Here is a 22,973-nt window from a genome sequence, read left to right as displayed (position 1 = left end):
CAGTGTCTAATAATCCCTGAAATATCTGATCATTTCCTTTTCCCCAATGCACAGCTACCCTGGTAAAAGGCCTTGGGTCTCCTTGGTGAAGTCTTGGAGGAAGATTAACAGTTTAAATTTGTGGCAGTGTGACAGGGTTCTCTCCTGAAGGAATCTGGCCTCCCCTTCATTCAAGGGGCTCTGAGTCAATAAACTGTCTCAGGTCTGGAAATTGATTAAGGGGCCGTGACTGTGTTCTTGTAATTCAAGTTATACTTCTGTTCACTTAACCTAGAACTCCTTTATTTATACAGCTTGAATAAGAATTTAGTAGACTGTCCGTCTATTGTATTTCTAGGTACCCCATGGTTTACTGGCCAATACCACAAATCTCTACAAGTCATATAATTTTGACTCCTGCTTTCAGTTTGTTGCCTATTATAATAGCCACGTCTACACTGTCTTTGGCAATTATGTGCTGCCTCCTGGCTTCTGCCAACTCGGGATCCTGTCATCCCCATAGTGTTTAAGGATTCCAGTTCAGTGATAGCAGTTCCTACAGTAATATCTGACCTACAGAGAAGTGCAACTACAGAGCTCTTCAGGGATGATGGTGCTAGTCTTGCAAATTTATTTCTCATAGTTCTGGTAGAAGATGCATCTGCCAGACATTCCTGGGGTGTAAAAGCAGGTTTTGCATGATAAATCCACTCTAACATTCCAGTCTCTCTAATGCCTCTGGACCCCCTCATCTACATTATATCTGGGCAGTTCTGGCATTTCAACCTCAGGTAATGTCAGACACCTTTTGATCCATGCTTCAATCAACCATCCAAACAAACTGTTAATACCTTTTCTAACCCCTCGAGCTATAACACTGAAAGCAGAATCTCTGCTTAGTGAGCCCATATCAATAAATTCAGCCTGATCCAGCCTTATATTCCTCCCACCATTATCTCACACCCTTAAAACCCACTGCCACACATATTCCCCTGATTTCTGTCTATGTAAATTGGAAAACTCACACGGTTCTTTTGGAGTGTAGCATTCTTGCTCATGTGTGATACTTTCTACCTCACCATTAGGGGCCTGTTGGGACTTTAGTCTAGTTCTAGGTCTGGATGAAACGAGGGGTGGTGGGGGTGGGTCATGAAAAGAATTAGAAATATCTTCCAAGCCATTTGCTTCAGGGCTTTCATTTGCAGTTTCATCTGGTGAAACAGGATTAATAACTCTAGGGCTAATCCCTTCAGAAGGAGGCTGGGTGGCCAACTCCTCAAGGCAGACTGGAGGTGGGGAGGCTATGTCCTCAGGGCAGACTATTACAGGGTTATCTAGAGAAGACTCAGCATGGCCTAAGGTTTCAACCTCGCCACTGACATCATTATCAATCTATATGTCACCATCCATTTTTCAGGGCCCCACTCCCTTCCAATCAATATGCTCACTTTAACGGCAGATACCATGCAACATTGAGATTTCATTTTATGTTGTAAAGTTGCTATTCTAACAATAAAATTCTGAGTCTGATTTTCAGAGATCTCAAGTCTACAGCTACAGGAAATAAGATTTTTCTTCAGGATACTCATAGAAGCTTCTACATCTTTCAGACAGTGCTTAAGCTTCTCGTTTGAAGCCTTAAGCTCATCCCTTTCACTCCTTAATGTAGACAGTGTATCTAACAACAATCAGCCAACATCTCCATATCTCTTATTTCCACAAAACTCTGTAAAGGTGTCAAAAACATTATCCCCCAGAGCCTGGTTTCATACAAGTGAAGCGTTAGGAGAATCGAATGGTGATATTTTGACTATCTCTTTTGCTAACTCACTCCATGGATTGGGAGTGTCATTCTGATAAAAGGAATCAGAGTCCTTAGTGCCTTTGAGTCTAGTCAGAGTAGAAAACCATTCATAAAAACCCATTTTTAAGATTCTGTTTCTTAAGACCCTACTCTTGGTACCGAGATGTATTAGTTAGGGTTCTCTAGAGAAACAGAATCAACAGGGAACACTCACAAATATAAAATTTGTAAACATATCGCATGTGACTGTGGGAACACAGAGTCCAAAATCAGCTGGGCAGACTTTGAAGCTGACGACTCCGATGGAGGGTCTGGACAAACTTCCCAGGAGAGGCTCACCAGTCAAAGCAGAATGAGAGCCTGTCTCTTCTGAATCCTCCTTAAAAGGCTTCCTGTGATTAGATTAAGCATCACTCATTGCAGAGGACACTCCCCTTTGCTGATTACACATGGAATCAGCTGTGGATGAAGCTGACATGATCATGATTTAATTCTATGAAATGACCTTATTGCAACACACAGGCCAGCACTTGTCCAACCAGACAAACAGGTACCACCACTTGGCCAAGTTGGCACATGAACCTGACCATGACATTAAGAATCAGAGATTATTTACTCTTTAGTTTGTTCACCAAATGATAGTGAATCATGAAAGGAATTCTGAATATAACCATCACGATTATTTAAACAAGAAATTAAATTATGTGCATGGTTGCAAATGTCTTTATTTAAATAATGAACTTATGTAGGATAGAAATTTATTTCCTGTGCTCAATTTTACTCATAGTCTCTATAGAATCTATAGAATTAAACATAATCTGATTCATAATGAAATATGAAATATTATATTTGTTTTATAAGTGATAATAGTATGTGTCCATTTCTATGTATTTGGGTTTTCAAAATACAAATTAGAATGTAGTTTTACTGCTAAAATATTTCACTTAAGCTGATAAATGAAGTAAAGAACTAGGGAGAAACTAAGTTTTTCAGCAAAAGTCAACCTCACAAATATTTAGGAAAAAGTTAAACTGAACATTCTGATGCTTCATCTTATACATTCATTCTAGGTTCAAGGGCATAGCAAGCATCATACTGAGTTTACATAACATTCTACATCCTGCAACGCCACAACAGATAGTCACTTCCCATATATTTTCTTGTATGAGGTATGTCTGCTCCCTAGACTGAAAGTTCCATGAGGGCCAGGACTTGATTTTTCATTACCATAGTCCCCAGACCTGTGACAGGCAGTGCCTGGCCACAGTAGACCCCTTCTTTTCCATATATATTCATTGAGAGAGCAAATGAAGTGAATCAATGAGTGTACATTTAATTATTGTAGACTTTGAGAATTAAGTATTCTCATAATGTAGCTTCCATGACAGTAGTCTCAAAAAAATTGATTATACTGCAAAAGAAAAACGTATACTTTGATAAGTACTTGCCTGAAGGAATATTCTGTTTAGGGCAGTTGCCTGGATCATCTAGCTTCAAGGATACAATTTTAGGTTTGAAAACTTATGATAAAGGGCAGGTGATGGTGGTGCAGTGGCAGAGTTTGAATCCTGATGCTTGCCCATGAAAGAAAAAAAAGCTTATCATAAACTATAATTAAGAAGACATTTTTTTCTGATCACCTCTCATCTCATTTTTCCTGATCCCATTAGCTTCATTTTTAAGATTGTTAGAAATTCCACTAACACATTGGTTTAAAAAAAATGTTGACACTTTTATTATCTTTATATAAATATTGTAATAATATATAGACTTGATTCAAAGCAATTTAAGTGAACTAATAGGTGTCACATAATGAATGAATTGAGTATTACTAAGGTACATTTAATTTGTCTTATTTGAATTGAAATATTGTAATATGGCCTCCATGAAATTAATTTTCTTTCTGACTTTCATTTAAGTATTTTTCTCATTGAAATATTATTAACAAGCATAGATATTAACTTTACTAATATAAGTATTCTTATGTGAATTCAGAACTACAAAACTTTTAATTGAAATTGATTTATTTTTAGCCTGTTTCATTATTATCAAGTAATTTTAAATCATATATTCACCCAAATTTACTCAACAGCCGTAAGAATCCCCTAGGACTTATTATTGCATTAGATGACAATAACATAGCAAAAGGAGACTTTTTCTGGGATGATGGAGAAACTACAGGTATGTCTCCAAGGGAAGTACTTTTAAATGTTCATTCTGATGATGGGAAATTTTGCCCCTATTTATTGGTATAAAGTTACATCCATTTAAAAACTGACAGATGTTTTGGTCTTTACATTTTAAAATTTTCATTCGTTTTAGGCTTTTGAATTGTTCTACAAAATTATTTAATTGATACATATTTAATTATAAAATTTAGTTTTGTCCACTGGTTCATTGTAAGTCTGTGCAAAATGCAAATATATTTACCTATTATTATTTAAGTTAAAATATTTAATGAGTGCCCAGATGTACAAATTACATCATATTCTCAACTGTTTAAAATGATTGTAGTGATTGAAGCTAGAATGTTTTTAATGTAAGTAAAAGCACCCCCAATGTTTAGAGCTTTAATTAATTAATGTCAAATCATTTGGGGTAATGGTGTTTTTATAGAAATGGATCATAATTTATTTCTATAGTTGTTGCCTTAATTTTATGTCATGAATCTCAAACTTGAGAATCAATATAGCAAATGAATAAGAACGGGCCTTTAATTCTAATATCTGATTATGGCATAGGGAATTTTTCTTTTGGTTTTAATTAATCAATTACAAATTTCCTCATAAATTTTTCACAATTATTACACCATTTCTTTTACTAGAAGGCTACTGGATAAATGTTTTATATATGTGTACCGAAATTATAGTTTAATTTCTGTTTTACTACTTTTCAAGTGAATTAAAGAATGCACTGCATGCTTTTGAATACACATATATACAAATGTGTATATATATTTCTGCGTTGGTATGATCTCCTCTAATCTGAAAATATGGCAACTGTGAAAAAATTCTGGTTTTCTTTAGTCTTGTCTATCTATAAAAATATTGATATTTAAAAATTAACGCAGGGATGCAATAATCTCCCTCAAGGCTTGTAATATTCATATGCAGTTAATTAGAATTTGTTCAAATAAATAAAATTTATATTTATCACATCAGTGTTTTATCAGTATATCCAAAATCAAACATTCTGTGCAGCAACTTATTCACTCGAAGATCTCTTTTGATGCTACCTTCATGTAAAGAGATGGCATTCACAGCCAGTTTTCATTAATGTTGTCAGCTCTAGTCTATTCTCATTCTGTACGCTTTCCCTTAATGAGTGTACTGTTTTGTGTAATTTTCCTAACACGCAGATTTACATGTCCAGACCAGACCTCTATCCACTTGATATCTCCATTTGTATGTTTATTAAATATCTAAATACAACCTGCCAAAATTGAACTCACTATCTTGTCACTCTGTGCCTGCTCTAACTACAATCTTACCCTTTTCAGTTGATGGCAACTTCATCACTACATGTGCCAAAACCCTTGGGGTTGACTATTCTCTTTTCCAACTTAAAAATTTCTCCACATTTTACATTGATCTGGACCCTGTCACTACCTCTACTGTTATCACTATTATCTTGTATTTAAATTACTACAATAACTCCTTAACTGTTCTAGAGGTTTATAGCTATTATCAATCCTCCTTTGCATTTTATTTGCAATACAGTGGCCAGTGTAATCCTTTTAAGAGGAGATTCAAAATATCACACCTCTACTCAAAACCTCCTAATAATTCTCCATTTTTCTCAGTTAAGAGCTAAAGTGTTTATCAAAGGCTGGGGAAAAAAGATTTATCAGGATTTGTGCTTTTGCATGCACGTGCCTGCATGCAGAAGCACAAACACACATACTCATACCCACACATTATCTCTTCTGCTCTCCCTTTCTCCAGCGCACCAACTTTGTTGCTTCTTCTCAAACACTCCAGGGTTTAAACCCACTTGGGTGAGCAGTCCCTTAAGAAGAAAGTCCAAGCACTTGCTGCATAGAAGTTCCCTAGATGTAGATTCTAGCAGAACGTAAACTACGTGTAGTTATCAAATAATGTTCTTGAGATAATTCCTCTAGTAGTAGTGTAACCGAGAAATTAGGATTTAAGGGATGATTTGGATTACTGAATCATTACAGTAGTGTGTGGGAATTGATTTTAAGATTATTACTCTTATTTCTTAAATTCTATAAATATCTCCAAACCTCCCATTCTGCCCACCTATAAACATCCATATTGATGCTTTATTTTCACGTAGGCAGATGGTTAGGAATACAAAAGAGATATGGTTTGGTCTATCATCTAATGTCGTAGCTATGGTTTTGTGCTTTAAAAAAAGCTAAAGAAAATCAGAATTTGTTAAGTAATGAATTTATAAGCAAATATTCAAACAAACACATTACGTTCAATTTAGGTCTGATCCTAATTTTATTTTCCTAGAATTAAAATTTTAAGTACGGTAATATATTGAAATAGGGAACATAAAACCTATAGTTCCTATTACATTTTTCATTCTGCTATATCCAAATGAATTTAGGCTTTATCTTCAGTTCACTGTTAAAAGAAATATGTTGATAAAAAGTTTATTACAAATATGATACAAAAATTATTGCTTTCTTCAAATTTTCTCATTAAAGTTTATCATGACCCCAGATTCATCTTTTTCCCCCTCAAATAATCCAACAGTCTTTTTAATATGCAAATTAAAATTGGGGTAGGCCAAGTCTTCCCGGTGTAAGTTTTTATGTGATTTGTTGGGGAGAAATTGACATATTCAAAAACTAAATTTTCGTTCATATGTTTTATTATAATTATTGTTTTTTCTGTTTCCTGAAATATTTTAGCAATTTTCGAAAATAAAAAACAAGCAAATATGCATTCATTAGATATATTTATTGGGAAAAGAAAATACCAAGATATGTTTTGTTTAGAAACAATTTAAAAGCTTAATTTCAAAGGAAAACCTGCTTATTGTGCTTCATCAATAAAGTGCCTAACATTTTTTAAATGTCTTAATTATTTTTTACTTTAACAAAAAACAGAGGATCTAACATTATATTTTGATCTGATAATTTATTTCTTTTTCATTTCAGGTACCATAGAAAGTGGCAACTACATATTCTACACATTTTCAGTTTCTAATGTAAGCAGTCTCCTTGGACACTAAATTCCATATATACTTTGCTAATGTCTCAGCTATTCCTCTTTCATGGATTTTTTTTGTAAACACGTTTACTTTTATCTCCAGATTTCAGTGAAAAACAATGAAATAGTTAAATTGTTAAGTTGTAAATAAATTATACATTAAATTTTATAATTAAATTTGCAATCATGATGTAAGGTACGGAAGTCTCTAGATATCTTAAAGTATGGTCTGGTTTTAAGCAACATGCACTAGGAAAAGTAATTTCAGCAAAATTGAAAATGTTGTGACATATCAGTCACGTAATGAATTTGGAAGTGAAGATGAAAAGCTTATATACAATGCTAAATTTTTTGAATGTTTAACTGTAATAATTTTCCAATTAAGGTACTTGGGTGGAGGAGGAGATTACCAGTTCTTTTTTTAATTTCACATCTCTATTATAATAACAGGTTTATATTTAATGATCTCTTCCTTGGTATATGATTTTATGTATATATATATATATTTTTTTTTCAGAACAATTTAGACAGTACGTGCACACATTCATCCTACCAGGAAGGAACTACTTTAGCATTTGAGACTATAAAAGTCCTTGGATTAGTGGAAACTGTTACAGAAGTTACAGTGGCAGAAAATAATCAACCAATGACTCCTCACAATAATTTCACTTATGATGCTTCCAACCAGGTATCTGAAATTTAAAAAAATATTTTAGTTTTCATATACAGTCACTTTTTATTGTTTTGTTTTGTTGTGAAATATAATATATATACAAAAAATAAATAGTTCGAAGTGTATTTTAACATGTAGGTATAGAACAAATTTTAAATTTTGGCATGGGTTACAGTTCGTGATTTTTCATTTTTTCTTCTAGCTGCTCCAAGACACTGGAGACCAAAAGAAATAGCAATATAATGATTCATCAGTCATACCCATTAGTTGCATCCTATATTCTCTATTACACTCCTACTCCTCTTTCTTTTCTGTGAAAAATAACATATGTACAAAAAAAGCAATAAATTTCGAAGTACATTGCAACAACTAGTTTTAGAACAGATTTCAGATTTTGGTATGGATTACAATTCCACGATTTTAGGACTTTACTTCTAGCTGTCTTAAGGTACTGGAGCCAATTATTCAGTACTCATACTTGTCTGTTAAACCCTACCTTCTTTATATAACTCCACCACTGCCTTTGATCTTTCTCCCATTCCTTATGGGTATCTGAGCCACGCCCATTTCAACTCTTTCATGTCGGAAGGGGATGTCAACAACATGGGACAGGGGGATGGAACTAATTGATGTTATGGAAGGGCTGGCCTCTCTGCTTTTAGGACCCATCTGGATGTTGTAGGTTTCTGGAAAGTTACCCTAGTCCATGGAAGCTTTATAGAATCTTATATAATGTGCTAGGTATTCTTTTGGATTGGCAGAAATAGTTTTGGTTGGGGGTTGGTGGGTTATAATAGGTAGCAATGTCTAACTGAACCTTGTGTAAGAATAACCTACAGAGTAGCTTCTCTACTCTATTTAAACTCTCTCAGCCACCAATACCTTATTTGTTACACTTCTTTTCTCCTTTTTGGTAAGGATGGCATTGTTGATCCCATGGTGCCAGGTCTGGATTCATCCCTGGGAGTCATCTCCCATGTCGCTAGGGAGACTTTCGCCCTTGGATGTCATATCCCACATAGCAGGGAGGGCAATGATTTCACTTGCAGAGTTGAGCTTAGAAAGACTGTGACCACATCTGAGTGACAAAAGAGGTCCTCTGGAGATGATTCTTAGGCGGACCTATAGGTAGGCTAGGCTTCTCCATTACATACATAAGCTTCACAAAAGCAAGCCTCAAAATCTAGGGCTTGGCCTATGATTTGAGTGTCCCTAATGTTTGGCACATCCTGTGTAGTCACTTTTAGCATTTTAAAACCATTCAGACACTTGGTCTTGTACATTATTTTCTCATGACATGACTTCCTTTTCTTTCTTCCTTTCCATTTTGGCTGCCATAATTCCATTTTATGCATTCCAATTAGCATTTATGTCTCAATGTTAAGGGGTCACCATCTAAATGCTTTCCCTCTATTTTTTTTTTTGTCTTAGAAATCATTCCGATTTCCCTTCCTAATTATTTGCTCATACCGTCTCCTTTTCTTAACTCCAATTTACTTATGTATTGTATACAATATAGATTATAAAATGTTTGTGTTTCTCATTTAAGACTCTTTAACATATTAATTTAATCAACCATTACATTCTTTCTCCATGCTCCCCTATGTGAACTCTCATTTTCCTTAGGATATTTCTTGCACTTTTCAATTTCAAATTTTTTGTTTCCCCTTTCCCTTCCAGTAGAAGGCCTTCCATACTTTATGATCTTTGTATCTTTTAAGGAAGTGTAGTTGAGAAGCAAAAGAAACACAGATTTTGGCTCTAGTGCAGCCTTGCTGTCTGTGCATTTAAACCCATTAAATTAATATTTGGGGATCTCAGCTTCCTCATCTGTAAAATGTAATATTCAAAACATCATGTTGCTATGGGTAATATAATAATGTATTTCAAATACTAGACAATATTAACTCAAAACATGGAGGTTATTTTTGTTGGCATTTGTTTCTTACCATTCAAAAAAAGCTAAATTATTAGTGGTGTTAGCATAAAAGAGATTTCCTTTCATGAACATTATAGAACATTATCATTGTCTTATACTAATTTTTCCAACTCTAAAATCTTCTGGCACAGTGCACAGTGTTTTTCATTTAGAAATTTCAGAAAACTATGTAATGATTATCTTTATTTGGTAACATACTATAATTTATTATTCCTATCATTGTAAGAATAAACCAATATAAATTAAATAATATGGGCTTATGAACTTCATGAACCTAGCAAAGATTTTCAAGAATGCATAATGCAATAATCATTTTTATTTGATTAGGTATACAGTCTCAATTTATACCTGTGTCTATTTTCATGCAAATATTAATATATTCACAGACACTAAGAAATACACCTTCCTAATTCTGAATGCTCAGGTGATCTTTATATGAATTTTAATTCCTAGAATATAGAGTTATGAAAGTAAAGTTGCAGGATAACCAAAGGTAAGCTATTTGAAACAAAGTTTGCTTGGGATTAAATCATGCCCATGTCGTTCCCAAAGTATATAATCAATAGCCAAGTATAACTTTGCAATATCGCATTTTAATAAATAATTGTGTATTAGAATATATATCCTTGTCTCTCCTCTTTTTTCTTCTTTTTTGCATATTACATATTATGTTTCCTCCAACTGATCTAACATTGTAAGAAGTAGATAAAAGTAGGCACTCACACAAAAAATGTGTCTTCCTCTCCATTGACCCTAGGAGCTTCCATATTAGCTAAACTGGCCAAACTTTCTTCCCTGAATATGCTTTGAGGAAAGAAATATTTATTTGATACCTAATATATCCCAGGTATTATACTATGTGCTTTACATTTCGCATCTCATTGATTCTATATAACCATCTCATTAAGTAGGAATCATTATTCCCATTTTACAGGGCAGGAAATTGAGAAAAATACATGGCATAAAATTTACCCAAAGACTAATATGCAGTAAATGGCAGAAATGAGGACTGAGCTCACGTCAGCATTCAAAGATAATATCTCTCATAGCTTTCCTGTCTCAAGGTTCTATCCATTCAGCAGCATGGATTTTTTTCTCCTTCTAACTCTGTTCTTACAGCATCATATAAAAACTATAAATGGTTTGATTTGAGAAATACTGTGGTCCCTGCATTTTTTAAATGTTAAATATTTTAAAATTGTACAATGGCCAGAAATAGTCTTTATTGGTATTTTTGTCTTCAAAGATTCTCCTAATTCACAACCTCACGTTTAACCTTGGAAGAAATTTTACTGTTAGATGGAATCAAAATTTAACCAACAATGAAAAGTTTAATTGTTATCCAGATTCAGACATTGCAACTGAAGAAAAGTGCAAAGAACGTGGCTGTTTGTGGCAAGCGGTAATAAGAATTTTAATTATGATTTATAGGGCTTTTATATAAGCATTTCAGTGTAAAATATACATATTATGATTTTAATTCTATATCAAGTAAATTTATCCAGAGAAGCACTTGAAATTTGAAATTGGTACCTCTCATAGACAATTTACCTTTGTCTGAATTATGACTCCAAGGATGTAGCCTAGTAAATGCCAGCCTAAATGGATGTATAAATCACTTTCCAGGCACACTTTGGAAAGTATAGCTTTATGTTAATAAAATAGTACACTACTTGTGCACATTATCAAATACTGGCTGTGGCTGACTAACTCAGTTAAGTAAGATATTATGTCACTGGGGAATAGTTTTTTAAAATAATTTTCTCAAGTTATTTAAATGTCTGAAGTTGTCTGGTGTGCTAGGTCTGTTGACTAAGGGTTGGTAGTTTCTGGCCAGCCATTTTTGCTATTCTTTCAAAAGAAGGATGATGATGGCTGTGGATGGGAGATGTTTCCCTAGTTATGGGAAAGGGATGCTTGTTTGTGTTTTAAACACTGGCTTTGTCTACATCATTGGGTTTTGTCAGCAAAAATATATATTTCACATAACCAAGGGATGAAATGCATGTTTTGTAATATTGAGCAGATTTGAGACACATCTATCAACAACTCCCAAAAAATTGCCTCCATTTCCCTATATTGCTTGATAAAAGAGTATATAAGAAAGTTAGGGAAAAATTGTAGCAAATAAGGGAGGAGAGGAAATGTTTATGAATCAATGAAAGTCAAATAGTGAGTAATTTTTCATTTCTTCACCTTTACTTAAAACTCTCCAGTCAAATTTATACCCATCTGCTATCGTATTCAAAGTAGGCTTTGAATATTGCAAATTTACTTTCATTATCAAACCAGTCTCAATGACAGGTGTGCATAATTACTTTTACCACCACAAATAAGTTCTAAAGATGAAAATATTACTCTTCCCAGAATGAATAGAATTTTAACAACTTACAGATTCTCAGGTCAGGTGAATGAAACTTTAACGTTAGAATGCCAGGCATAAGAGGGCCATTAAATTTGATACTTCAGATGCAGATGTGCTTGTGTTTATTTAAGACCACATTATTTATTATTTGGTTCATTTAACAAATCCTTATGGGACTCTACTATGTTCTAGGTATTGTTTTAAGTAAATGAGATAGACAACTTCCCTGCCCTGGAGCTTTATATATTCACATGGGAAAACAAATGAATAACTAATAATATATTGTTAAGTTAGAAGAGTGCTATGGTAAAAAATAAAGCAGGAAAGGGAAAGGGGAAAATGCTAGAGGCGTGATTTTAAAGATTGGTCAGGGAAGGTTTCCTCGGAGTAGTGAAATTTTCTTAGAGTCCTGAAGGAAAGAAATGAAGGGAACAGGATTCCAGGAAGAAGAACTATTAACCTGAAGTAAATCCGCAGTGGATATATTTGCAGCATAGTCCTCTAGAAACAACAAGATCAGTGTGAAACAGAAAGTTCAGGAAAGAAGCAGAAAATTGTTGTCATTGTCATATGGAAACAGATAATATAGGTCACTTGGGCCAATTTTAGGATTATTATTTTTACTCTAAGATAAAATGTTGTTGGAGGGTTTTGAAGTGACAAATTCATGATTGGATTTCCATTTTGATGAAATCATGATGGTTGCTGTGCTTAGAATAGACTAGTAGAAGACCAAGGCAGGGAGACCAGGTAGAGTCTGTTGCCTTAATCAAGGCAAGATGTGATTAGTAACATGATCCAGAGTGGTAACGGTAGATTTAGTAAAAAGTGCTTGTCTTTTGTGAGTATTTTTAAGAGAAGACCAATGAAGATAATTCTTTGATTGAATATGGAATGTAAGAGAAAGAGAAGGGTATTCAGTGTCTTCAAGTTTCAGATTTGAACGACTGGAAGAAAGAGACAGTTGATATTAACAGAGATAGGAAAAATTGGTAGGAGCTGCTTGGGGAAAGACTTATTGTTAAAACAAAATGAGGTTGAAACGACCAGTAGAAATCCAATCACGATTTTCCTGTTGTGAATTGCCTTTAAATTAATGACCCTTCTGAAAAGAAGCCAAACATTAAAATATAAAAGTTATCTTTTTCTAAGTCTTTATATAGATAAGAACTAAGAGAAATATTGATTCTGTCCTGGTGGTAAAACCAAGTTACAGTGAGTTCAACTGAGAATGAAGAAATGAATTGGAAGATATTGAGCATAGTGAACTCATGTGTTGCTGAAAAGAAAGCAGATAAATGAGGACTAGTTGGAGAAGTTAGTGAGGGGACAGATTCTCTTCTTTTGAAGATGGCGGAAATAATAAAAAAGGCTTGTATGCGACTTATAATAATAAATGATAGGTGAAAATTTTGTGATGCAGGAGAGGAAGTAGAGGATTGTGGAAAAGATGTAATTGTAGACAAGAGAGCATGGAATTTAGTGTATAAATGAAATGGCTTACTTCAACACAGCACAGAGGGGATATATCATGTAACAGGTGGTAGAAGAGCAGACAAATAGGGAGATGTGGTGTTCAGTTCTGATTTCTTTTCTGATTGGTTCCTTTCATATTGAAATAAGAAGGAAAATTGTCAGGTGAAAATAAATGTCTAGAGTCCTTTATATAGATAAGAACTATGGACCTTTCCCAAACATTAAAATATAAAAGTTATCTTTTTCTAAGTCTTTATATAGATAAGAACTATGGACCTTTCCCAAATCACTGATAATTTAATAAAGATCTTATCTAGAACTTCTTAGCAGCTCTCTGATTCTTCTATTCATCAAATTTCACATGTGTACTTAAAGATGACATTAATTCACATAGGGTTCTAATGTTCATATGTCAGCTGGGACAGTAGTTCTCAAAATTTCAAAATGGTGTTCCAAGTTGTAACCTCTATACTATAGAGTATATAGATGTATGTGGAGAAAAGCAGGTTTAAAAACAGCAACAGCATGCTAACATAGAAACTATTGATCAGAAACTACTCAGATTTTGACTTTTTGGGTGAACAAACGAACAAAAAATCTGTTGAATAATCTATAAGTCTTTATACTATTCCCTAAATATTTCAACCCAACTAAAAAAAAAAAAAAAAGCAATGTTAATGGAAACCGTCAATAAGAAAGATCAATCAAAATATTCATAGAATGAGAAAGGAGAGGTGACACTGTGCAGAAAGATAGCTGTGAGGGAGTCATAGACAACTTCACAATTTTCCAAAGTCAAATTTCTATTAAATGCATTTCATTCCTTGTGTTTGAAACAAGTGTTGTACCATGCATATCAGTTAAGGATCGCTTTAAGCTGAGAGTATGAGAGACCTAAACTCTGAGGAGCTCATATAAAACAGGATTTTTCTCTCAGGAAAAGAACTGAAGACTTAATATGTTGCCATCTCATTGCCACTAATGTCCCCGTCTCCTTGATAGTTACCATTTGTTTTTCATCCTGTGAGTTACGATGGCTTCAGCAATTATATAGGCATTTTGGACATGTAAAACGAGGGTGGTGGAAAGGCAAAAGGCACCTGCATTTGAGCAGTTTATATCCTTTTATTTTAAGGAGCTTTCAGGGATCATACACAACTTCTGCACAAGAGGCTGGGAGTTGTTTTCAATGGGCACATTGCTGCTCCCAATTTTGTATTGGAAATTGTGGGAATGGACTGCTGTAAGGCAACCTGCTCTCAATGTCATAAATTACCATTCTTTTTCTTAGGACTTAGCTCCCACCACTGTCAGCTCTGATTTGTGGCCACAGTTCCTGTTTCAAATCCTGGTCAGGATATAATTGACTTAGTTTAAGGGCTAATAGGGAAAGAGGGATAAATATAATTTCAATTACAAGTGTGAGAAAAGAACCATAAATGTATGCCCATCTGAGGATAGCAGAAGAGCCATTTTTACACACCAAAAGGCAACAGTCAACCTGAAGAGTAAAAATAAAAATGGAATCAAGCATTAGTAGCATATATGCAATTTTTGAAAACATGAAATAATATAATTTTTTTCATGAGTTGAAAATTTATGGCATTTCATCCTTCTGTTTTACTGGTATATCTATAGAGTCAAAATACAAATATGCTGTATAATATTTTAGTACATGTCTCAGATTGGTATTTTGTGTTGTGATTATAACTCTATTTTAGTAATAAACAGTGAAATGTGTAGTTCATCCAGTGTGACTAAAAATAGGTTTATCTTATTTTTTAAAAGTCAAATGTTACAATTCTGTTACTTTCTGACAATTATATGCATTTTATTTTTTAGACTTCTTTTCAGTCCAAAGCACCTGAATGTTACTTTCCTAGGCAAGACAGCCCTTATTCAGTCAAATCAACTCATTATTCATCAATGGGTATAACAGCAGACATCCAGTTCAATACTGGGAATGCTCGAATAAAGCTACCATCTACTCCCATCTCAGCTCTTCGGGTAGAAGTGAAATATCACAAAAATGATATGCTGCAGTTTAAGGTAGGCTTAATGTAAACTATGCTAATACTTTACTCATTTGAGATGGGATTTTGAACAGATAAAGTGTTTAAAGTTTTAATGTAGATATTAAGGTTTAGTAATTGGTTTGCTGACACTGATTCTATAAAAGTAAAGCTTTTTTGTTAAAAATTATTAACTAGGTGTTCAACAAATGGACTCATTTTTACTGATTTTATGAATATTTATATTTATACTAGAGACTTTTTAAAATCTAAATTCTTGCTGAATAGATAAATAGCAATCACTTAGAAGTGAGCTATGTTGATTATCCCATTAATATGATCAAAACAAGATGCTTGACATGTCTATTATTTTTAAAATAGTGCTCTGATTTTTCTGGCTAATGCAATAAAAACATGCAAAAGAAATGACAATTTTCAGTTAGTAATTTTTTTACTTAGGAACTGTAAAAGAAGTCATTAACAACACTGTAAGAAATAATTGGAAGGGTCATTAAAATGGCTGGATATAAAATAACATCTCTAAATAATTTTCCTTTGTGCTATCACTCACCAATTAGAAAAATGAAATGGTGGCCAATCGCATTAGCAAAAGTAAATTATAGAAACAATCAAATGAATACCAAAACTTCAAAATTCATAGGATTATCTGTAAGAAAAAATATTAAATAAATTCTACAGAGAACCTTAAGTAAGGCTAAATATAATGCTATAGATTAATTCATTTTAGAACACTCTCCCTCTCTCTCTCTCCCCGACCCCTCTGTCTCTGTCTCTCTGTACATACATTAAAAACGTCTCATTATTACAGTACATGTTTTAGTGAAAGTATAAATTAGCATACTAATTCTGAAAAGCAGTTTTCCAATAGGTATCAAGAACTCTAAAAATATTCATACCCTGTAACTTAGTACTCTCACTTCTGAGGAATGTTATGAGGAAATAATCAAAGATGCAAATAAGCATTCATGAACATGGATGATAATTGCAGGGTCATACAAATGGCAGAATTATATTGGAATAATTCAGTGTCTAACCATGAGGAGGTAAATGATTTTGGTGTATCCCTATATAGAATATTAAGCTCTAAAATTTTGGTTTTGAAGATTTTTCATTGCTTGGAAAAAAGAACTAAAAATATTTTTTGGCAAAGTACAAAAACTTGATACTAAATTTGATCCATTATTATATATGTATCTGAAATTTTATATAGCTATATGGGACATGGATGTAGAATTAGAAATTATCTGGACAGCTATTCTAAGTGTTCTTGTTTGGACCATTTAAATTATTTAATGATACTTAAATATGTTAGTAATAAGAACAAACCATGTGCATTTCCATTATTTCTCTGTAATAGATTTATGATCCTCAAAATAAGAGATATGAGGTTCCAGTACCTTTAAACATTCCAACTAATCCAACAAGTACTTACGAAAACAGACTTTATGATGTTGAAATCAAGGAAAATCCTTTTGGCATCCAGGTTCGGCGGAGAAGTACAGGACGAGTTATGTAAGTGATTGAATCATTTGATATGAAGATATCTTCATTTTAGTTAGGTAGCTTTCACTGGGCTAGTGTAACATCACACTAAAATAGTATTAGTTGTATTAAATAATTTGGTCTATTTTAATGTTTCTCAGGAAAACAATTTGTATTTCAATGGGACCGTCATAAAGGATTGATCTAAAATTTTATTTTTAGTTTAGATATGTTTGACTTCATTACTAAACATCATTATTCTGATAGCTTCAAAGAACAGATAAAATGGAGGACTTTCAATTTCTAGATATCTGTTGTTGAGTTATATATAAGATCACTGATTTTCAGATGGTATGAAAAAATTGCCATGATTGTGATACTATTCTGGATATATTATTGTGATATAATCTGTATAAGAATAGAAGTATTCTTTTTTCATGTTTATTTGCTTCCAGTTGGGATTCTCATCTACCTGGATTTACTTTTAATAACCAGTTCATTCAAATATCTACCCGCCTGCCATCACAGTATATTTATGGATTTGGGGAAGTAGAACACACAGCATTTAAGCGAGATATGAACTGGCATACTTGGGGAATGTTCACGAGAGACCAGCCTCCTGGTGTAAGTACTCATATTTGAATACCCCATGAAGCAACTCATATGACCATGCTTAGAATCCAAACATTTCTCTGCAAAGCCTTATGTAAGGAAAGAATTAATGCCAAAGGGGTTTCAGAATGTCTAGAGATTTCCACAGCTGCTATGTTGATTCTCTGGGAAAAAGGAATCACTGTAATTTATACATGAAACTAGAAAAGTGAATGAATATCAACTTACTTGACTACAGTGAGAGGTTATAACCTAATTTCTTAACCTCTCAACCACATACAAAGACTATGCCAACTCAATATTCCCTGTCAAACCCACATTTAGTCTCAGGTTTTAGAAAACAACTAATTTTTCTACTTCATAGATAATAATTTAATGTTTTTACCTGTTATCATCGACAACTGCAGTTGTGTGTTTTTATGAGACCATAACTGCTACTTACATCTTTAGACAATGTTTTGTATGCTTTTGATGTTTTCCCTAAGTTTATCTTGATAATGGGAACACATTTCATGAATATTTAAAGCACTCAACAGTAAATAATATTAACTGTAATTATTCCAAACACATCATGACAATGTGCATTTTTTTTGGAGGAGAATTTCAGATACTTTACAGCCAGAAAATAATCTCTTCAGTTTCAGCACAAACAAGTTTATGTCACTTGTCAAAAGTTGTCCTTGTGATTTACTTTTCTGCCATCAAATGATATTATGCTACAGTGAGTGATTGCTTTAAAACTAAAAATAGTGGCTCTGTATTAGAAATCTCAAGTACAGACTTATTAAATCCACTATATATAAAGTAGGTATTTGGAAACAAAACAATAAATCTTGGCAAACATAAGTAAATGTTCAACAAAGTGATACTCTTTAACTTTTTATTTTAAAATAATTCAAATATCTACCTGGCTGCCATCATAATATGTATATGGATTTAGGGAAATAGAAAAAAGGACTTTAAGCCAGATATGAACTGTCATATTTGGGGACAGAAAAATTGCTAAAATTGTTCAGAGAATTTCTATGCACTTTTCCAATAGACCCCCCCCACATGCAGTTTTCCTTATCTTATTATTATTATTATCTATTATTATTCCATTATTCTATTATCTATTATCTACTCGAGTACCACATTTACAACCTAAAATTTCCCATTTTAACTATTTTCAAATATACAAGTTAGTAGTCTTAAATGTTGTGCTACTGTTACAACCATCCATCACCAAAACTTAACCATCAGCCCCAAGTAAAAGCCTTGTACCAGTTAAGTGTTAACTCCGCATTCCCTATTCCCACCCTGGTCTCTGGTAACCTGTATTCTAGTTCCTGACTCTATTAATTTGCATATTCCAATTATTTCACATGAATGGAAACACAATATTTGCCCTTTTGTGTCTGGTTTATTTCATGCAACGTGATTTTTTTAGGATTTATCTATGTTGTTGCATGTATCAAAACTTCATTCCTTTTTACATCTGAATAATATTCCATTATATATATGCCACACCTTATTTATCCATACATCTGTTGGTGGACACTTTGTTTCCATATTCTGATGGTTATAAATAATGCCACTATTAACAGTGGTATGCAAATATCTGTTCAAGTCTTTGCTTTCAATTCTTCAGGTTATATGTGTAGAAAGCTTATTGTCCAGTCATATAGTAATTCTATATTTAACTTTCTGAAATACAGCCAAATTTGTCATTACATTCTATCAACAATGAATAAGTATTCTATTTTATACCCAGTAGAATGGCAACTATTAAAAACAAAGAAGAAAATGACAAGTTTTAGAAAATATATGGTGAAATATGAACACACGTTCATTGCTGGTGGGAACATTAAAAGCTGCAGCTGCTACAGAAGACAGTTTGGCTGTTTCTCAGAAAGCAAAGTTTACATTTATCATATGACCCAATAATATCATTCCTAGGTATATATACAAAAGAATGTAAAACAGGGACTTAAACAGATATTTGCACAAAGATGTTCATTGCAACATTTTTCATAATTGCTAAAAGATGGAAGCAACCCAGGTATCTACTAACCAATGAATAGATAAAGAAATTGAGGTATACACATATGATAGAATATTATTCAGCCATGAAAAGGACATCCTAATACATGTTACAACATAGGTGAATATTAGAGGCATCATGTTGGGTGAAATAAATTAGACACAAAAGGACAATTCTAATTTAAATAAAATAGAATATGCAGGTTCATAGAGTCAAAAATTGGAATTCAGATTATCAGGGAATGGGGTGAAGATAGGTGTTTTAGTTTGTTAAAGCTAACAACATGCGATATACCAGAAATGAGTTGGCTTTTCCGATGTGGATTTATTAACTTACAAGTTTACAGTTCTGAAGTCATGAAAATGCCCAAATCAAGGCATCATCAGAAGATATCAACATGGCAAAGCACATGGTCAGTGTCTGGTTCTTCTCTTCAGGGTTCCATTGTTTTTCGACTTTTGTCTGCTCTGTCTTTGGCTTTCTTTCTGAGCTTCTGTGTGAGTCCTCTGCCAGCTTCTGTGGCATTTTTCCTTTCTGAGAGTTTGTGGTTTTATTTTCTATGTCTCCTCGCTGATTTTATCATCTTATAAAGGACTCCAGTAAGAGGAGTAAAATCCACCTTGTGTATGCCTCAACTGAAATAACCTGATCAAAATGTTCCACCCACAATAGGTCTACACCCACAGAAGCAGATTAAAAGAACATGATGTTTTCTTGGGTGCTTACAGCTTCAAGCCATTAAACTCCACCCTCTGAGCTCCAGAACATGTTATTTTCGTATGTAAAATACTCCATATTCATTCCATCAAAGTATCCCAAAAGAGACTTAAATCATTTCCGTAACAACATCAGGTACAAAACCTTATCCAAATCAGTTACAGACATGTTCTATTTTGGGATACAATTTCTCTCCAGCTGTGGACCAGAACAAGTTACCTGCTTCTGATATTCTAAGGAGGAACAGACAAAGGATAGCTATTCCCATCATCTTGGGAAAATTGGAAACGAAACAGGACTCACCAATCCAAAACAGTTCTGAAGCCCTGCAGGCATGCTTCATTAGATTTCCAAGTCTGAGATACTTCTATTGAATGATATTTTATTCTTGCGACTTGATAGACTCCAGCCCCACCATTTCCAAGTGCTTATACAGCAGCTATAATCTTCCCAAACACTGGGGTGAAGACTCCAACATTTTCAAGCACTGGGCTGATGGCCAGGTTCTTGGCCCCACCCACGTCAAACAACAGGGTAGGTGCTAGGCTCTCCATAATCTCCACAACCTCCTAGACACAGGCTCAATCTTCTTAGAACAGTGATGGGATGGATGGCCAGATAATTCTTGATCTACAGAGCATAAGCTTAACCCCCTTAGAACACTGGGGTACTGGCAAGATTCTCCTCAACCCCAGCAATGTGTTGCACCCCTTCTGAAGACTCACTGGCAGCACTCTTTCTGAACAATGGGACAAAAGTTCAGCCTCTTCAGGCTTTGGGGCATACTCACCCTTGCTACCTATAAGGGTGGATCTGCTGTCTCAGCACGAGAAATTGTCTTTGCTCCAGACCTCAATTTCCATGGCTTTGCCGTTAATGTAACTTTTCCTTCAATCTGTCCCTTTTCTGCCCCCTTTAGTCTAGATTGGCGATGGTTCTATTAATACAGATCTCAAAAAAAAGATGTTTGTTTCACAGGCAGCCCACAGGATTTCTAACCATCAGACATTAGGAATTTCCACAAATCCCTTCTGGAAAACTGCATTTCCAATCCTGACTTGCACTGAAATAATTGACTAGTTTTATGCTCAGTTAAATCCTCACATGGGGCACTACCCCTTGGGGACTTGCTTTCTGAAAGCTCAGAATTTTCCAAACCATCAATTTCTGTTTTCTTTGAAACTAGAAATTCAATTCTCAGCTTATCCGTTTTCATTGCTTCCAGCTTCTGGCTTCAGTGGCTTCTTCTCTGAGCTTCTGTGTGTCTTCATCTCTAATCTTCTCTGGCTCTCTTAGCTCCTCTGGGGATTTTTTCTGAGTCTCCTCTTCATCTTTTATAAAGGACTCCAGTAAGAAACTTCTTAAGTCCTACCATGAATGAGTAGGTCACATCTCAATTTAAGAGCCTACTCACTGAAAGATACTACTCACAATGTGTCCACACCCACAGGAATGGATTAACTTTAGGAACATGCTTTTCTGGGGTACATACAATTTCAAACCATTACAGCAGGGGATATGGAAATAGGCTTAAAATATACAGAGTTTCTCTGTGAGATGATGGAAAGGATTTGGTAATGGATGGTGGTGATGGTAGCACAACATTAAAAACATAATTATCAGCACTGAATGACATATTTGAATGTGGTTAAAAGGGGAAATTTTCAACTGTAAATATGGTATGAGAATAAAAATTTAAAAAAATGTATATATATATATGGAAGCCTTACTACTCAACAGCAAAAGGGCAAATACCCAATTAAAACAATGTGCAAGAGACTTGAATAGATATTTCATCAGAAGCTATTCAAATGCTCACTAACCACAGGAAGAGATGCTCAACATTGTTAGTCACTAGGGAAACAGAAACCAAAACCACAATGACAGACTATTTCATACCTATTTAAATGACTTCTATTTTTTAACAAAAGCATAAAATAACGATATTAAAAAGAGGTGGATAAAAACTACATTTTAGTAAAAACCTAGCTCACTTCCACTTTCACATGTGATGTTTAATTAAAGGATATATTCAGTAGTATATTTTAAATGTGTATACTACTACAACCATTTTGTGTTGTGTTAGGCACTGAAACAACTTTTATTGTATCATAATAGTTCAAACATGTTATTAAAAACTATTTTTCATTTATACTAAGTTGGAAGAATATGTTACCAACATTTACTTCTTAAAAGCCCTTCCAAATTTGTATTGATACTATTAGTGTAAAATAATCTTAATTCTCAATATATGAGAGTTCTTTCATGTGCCAATCAAATACTGGGACTTAAGTGTTTTAGGGATATCAACTTATAAATTTTGTGACCTTCAGTAAGTCACTTCATCACCCTGAGCATAGGTTTACTATTCTGAAAAAAATATAGCATATGTTCTAGTTTGCTAGCTGCCAGAATGCAATATACCAGAAATGGAATGGCTTTTTAAAAGGGGTATTTAATAAGTTTCAAATTTACAATTTGAAGGCCGAGAAAATGTCCCAATTAAAACAAGTCTATAGATATGTCCAGTCAAATGCCAGGGAGAGATACCTTGGTTCAAGAAGGCTGATGAAGTTTAGGGTTTCTCTCTCTGGTGAAAAGGCATATGGCGAACACACTCACGGTTTCTCCCTCGGCTGGAAGGGCACATGGCAAGCATAGGGTCATCTGCTAGCTTTCTGTCC

The 22,973-nt window shown here is 33.9% G+C and overlaps 1 protein-coding gene across 3 annotated transcripts in view; it reads left to right on the top strand.

The window, feature by feature from the left end:
• The window catches only part of SI (sucrase-isomaltase), a 106,199-nt gene that overhangs the window by 43,975 nt on the left and 39,251 nt on the right, over nt 1-22,973 (top strand). For all 3 annotated transcript variants that reach the window (XM_077160951.1, XM_077160950.1, XM_077160949.1), the window contains exons 22-28: nt 3,876-3,964; nt 6,918-6,967; nt 7,487-7,657; nt 10,828-10,983; nt 15,265-15,471; nt 16,813-16,967; nt 17,393-17,561. In XM_077160951.1, coding sequence (XP_077017066.1) covers nt 3,876-3,964; nt 6,918-6,967; nt 7,487-7,657; nt 10,828-10,983; nt 15,265-15,471; nt 16,813-16,967; nt 17,393-17,561 — 997 coding nt within the window. The remainder of the gene's footprint in view (nt 1-3,875; nt 3,965-6,917; nt 6,968-7,486; nt 7,658-10,827; nt 10,984-15,264; nt 15,472-16,812; nt 16,968-17,392; nt 17,562-22,973) is intronic.

This window comes from Tamandua tetradactyla, chromosome 5 (assembly GCF_023851605.1).
Source record: "Tamandua tetradactyla isolate mTamTet1 chromosome 5, mTamTet1.pri, whole genome shotgun sequence".
Classification (NCBI taxonomy): Eukaryota; Metazoa; Chordata; class Mammalia; order Pilosa; family Myrmecophagidae; genus Tamandua; species Tamandua tetradactyla.
Note: the sequence above shows the minus strand (reverse complement) of the source record. Positions and strands in the feature narration are given on the sequence as shown.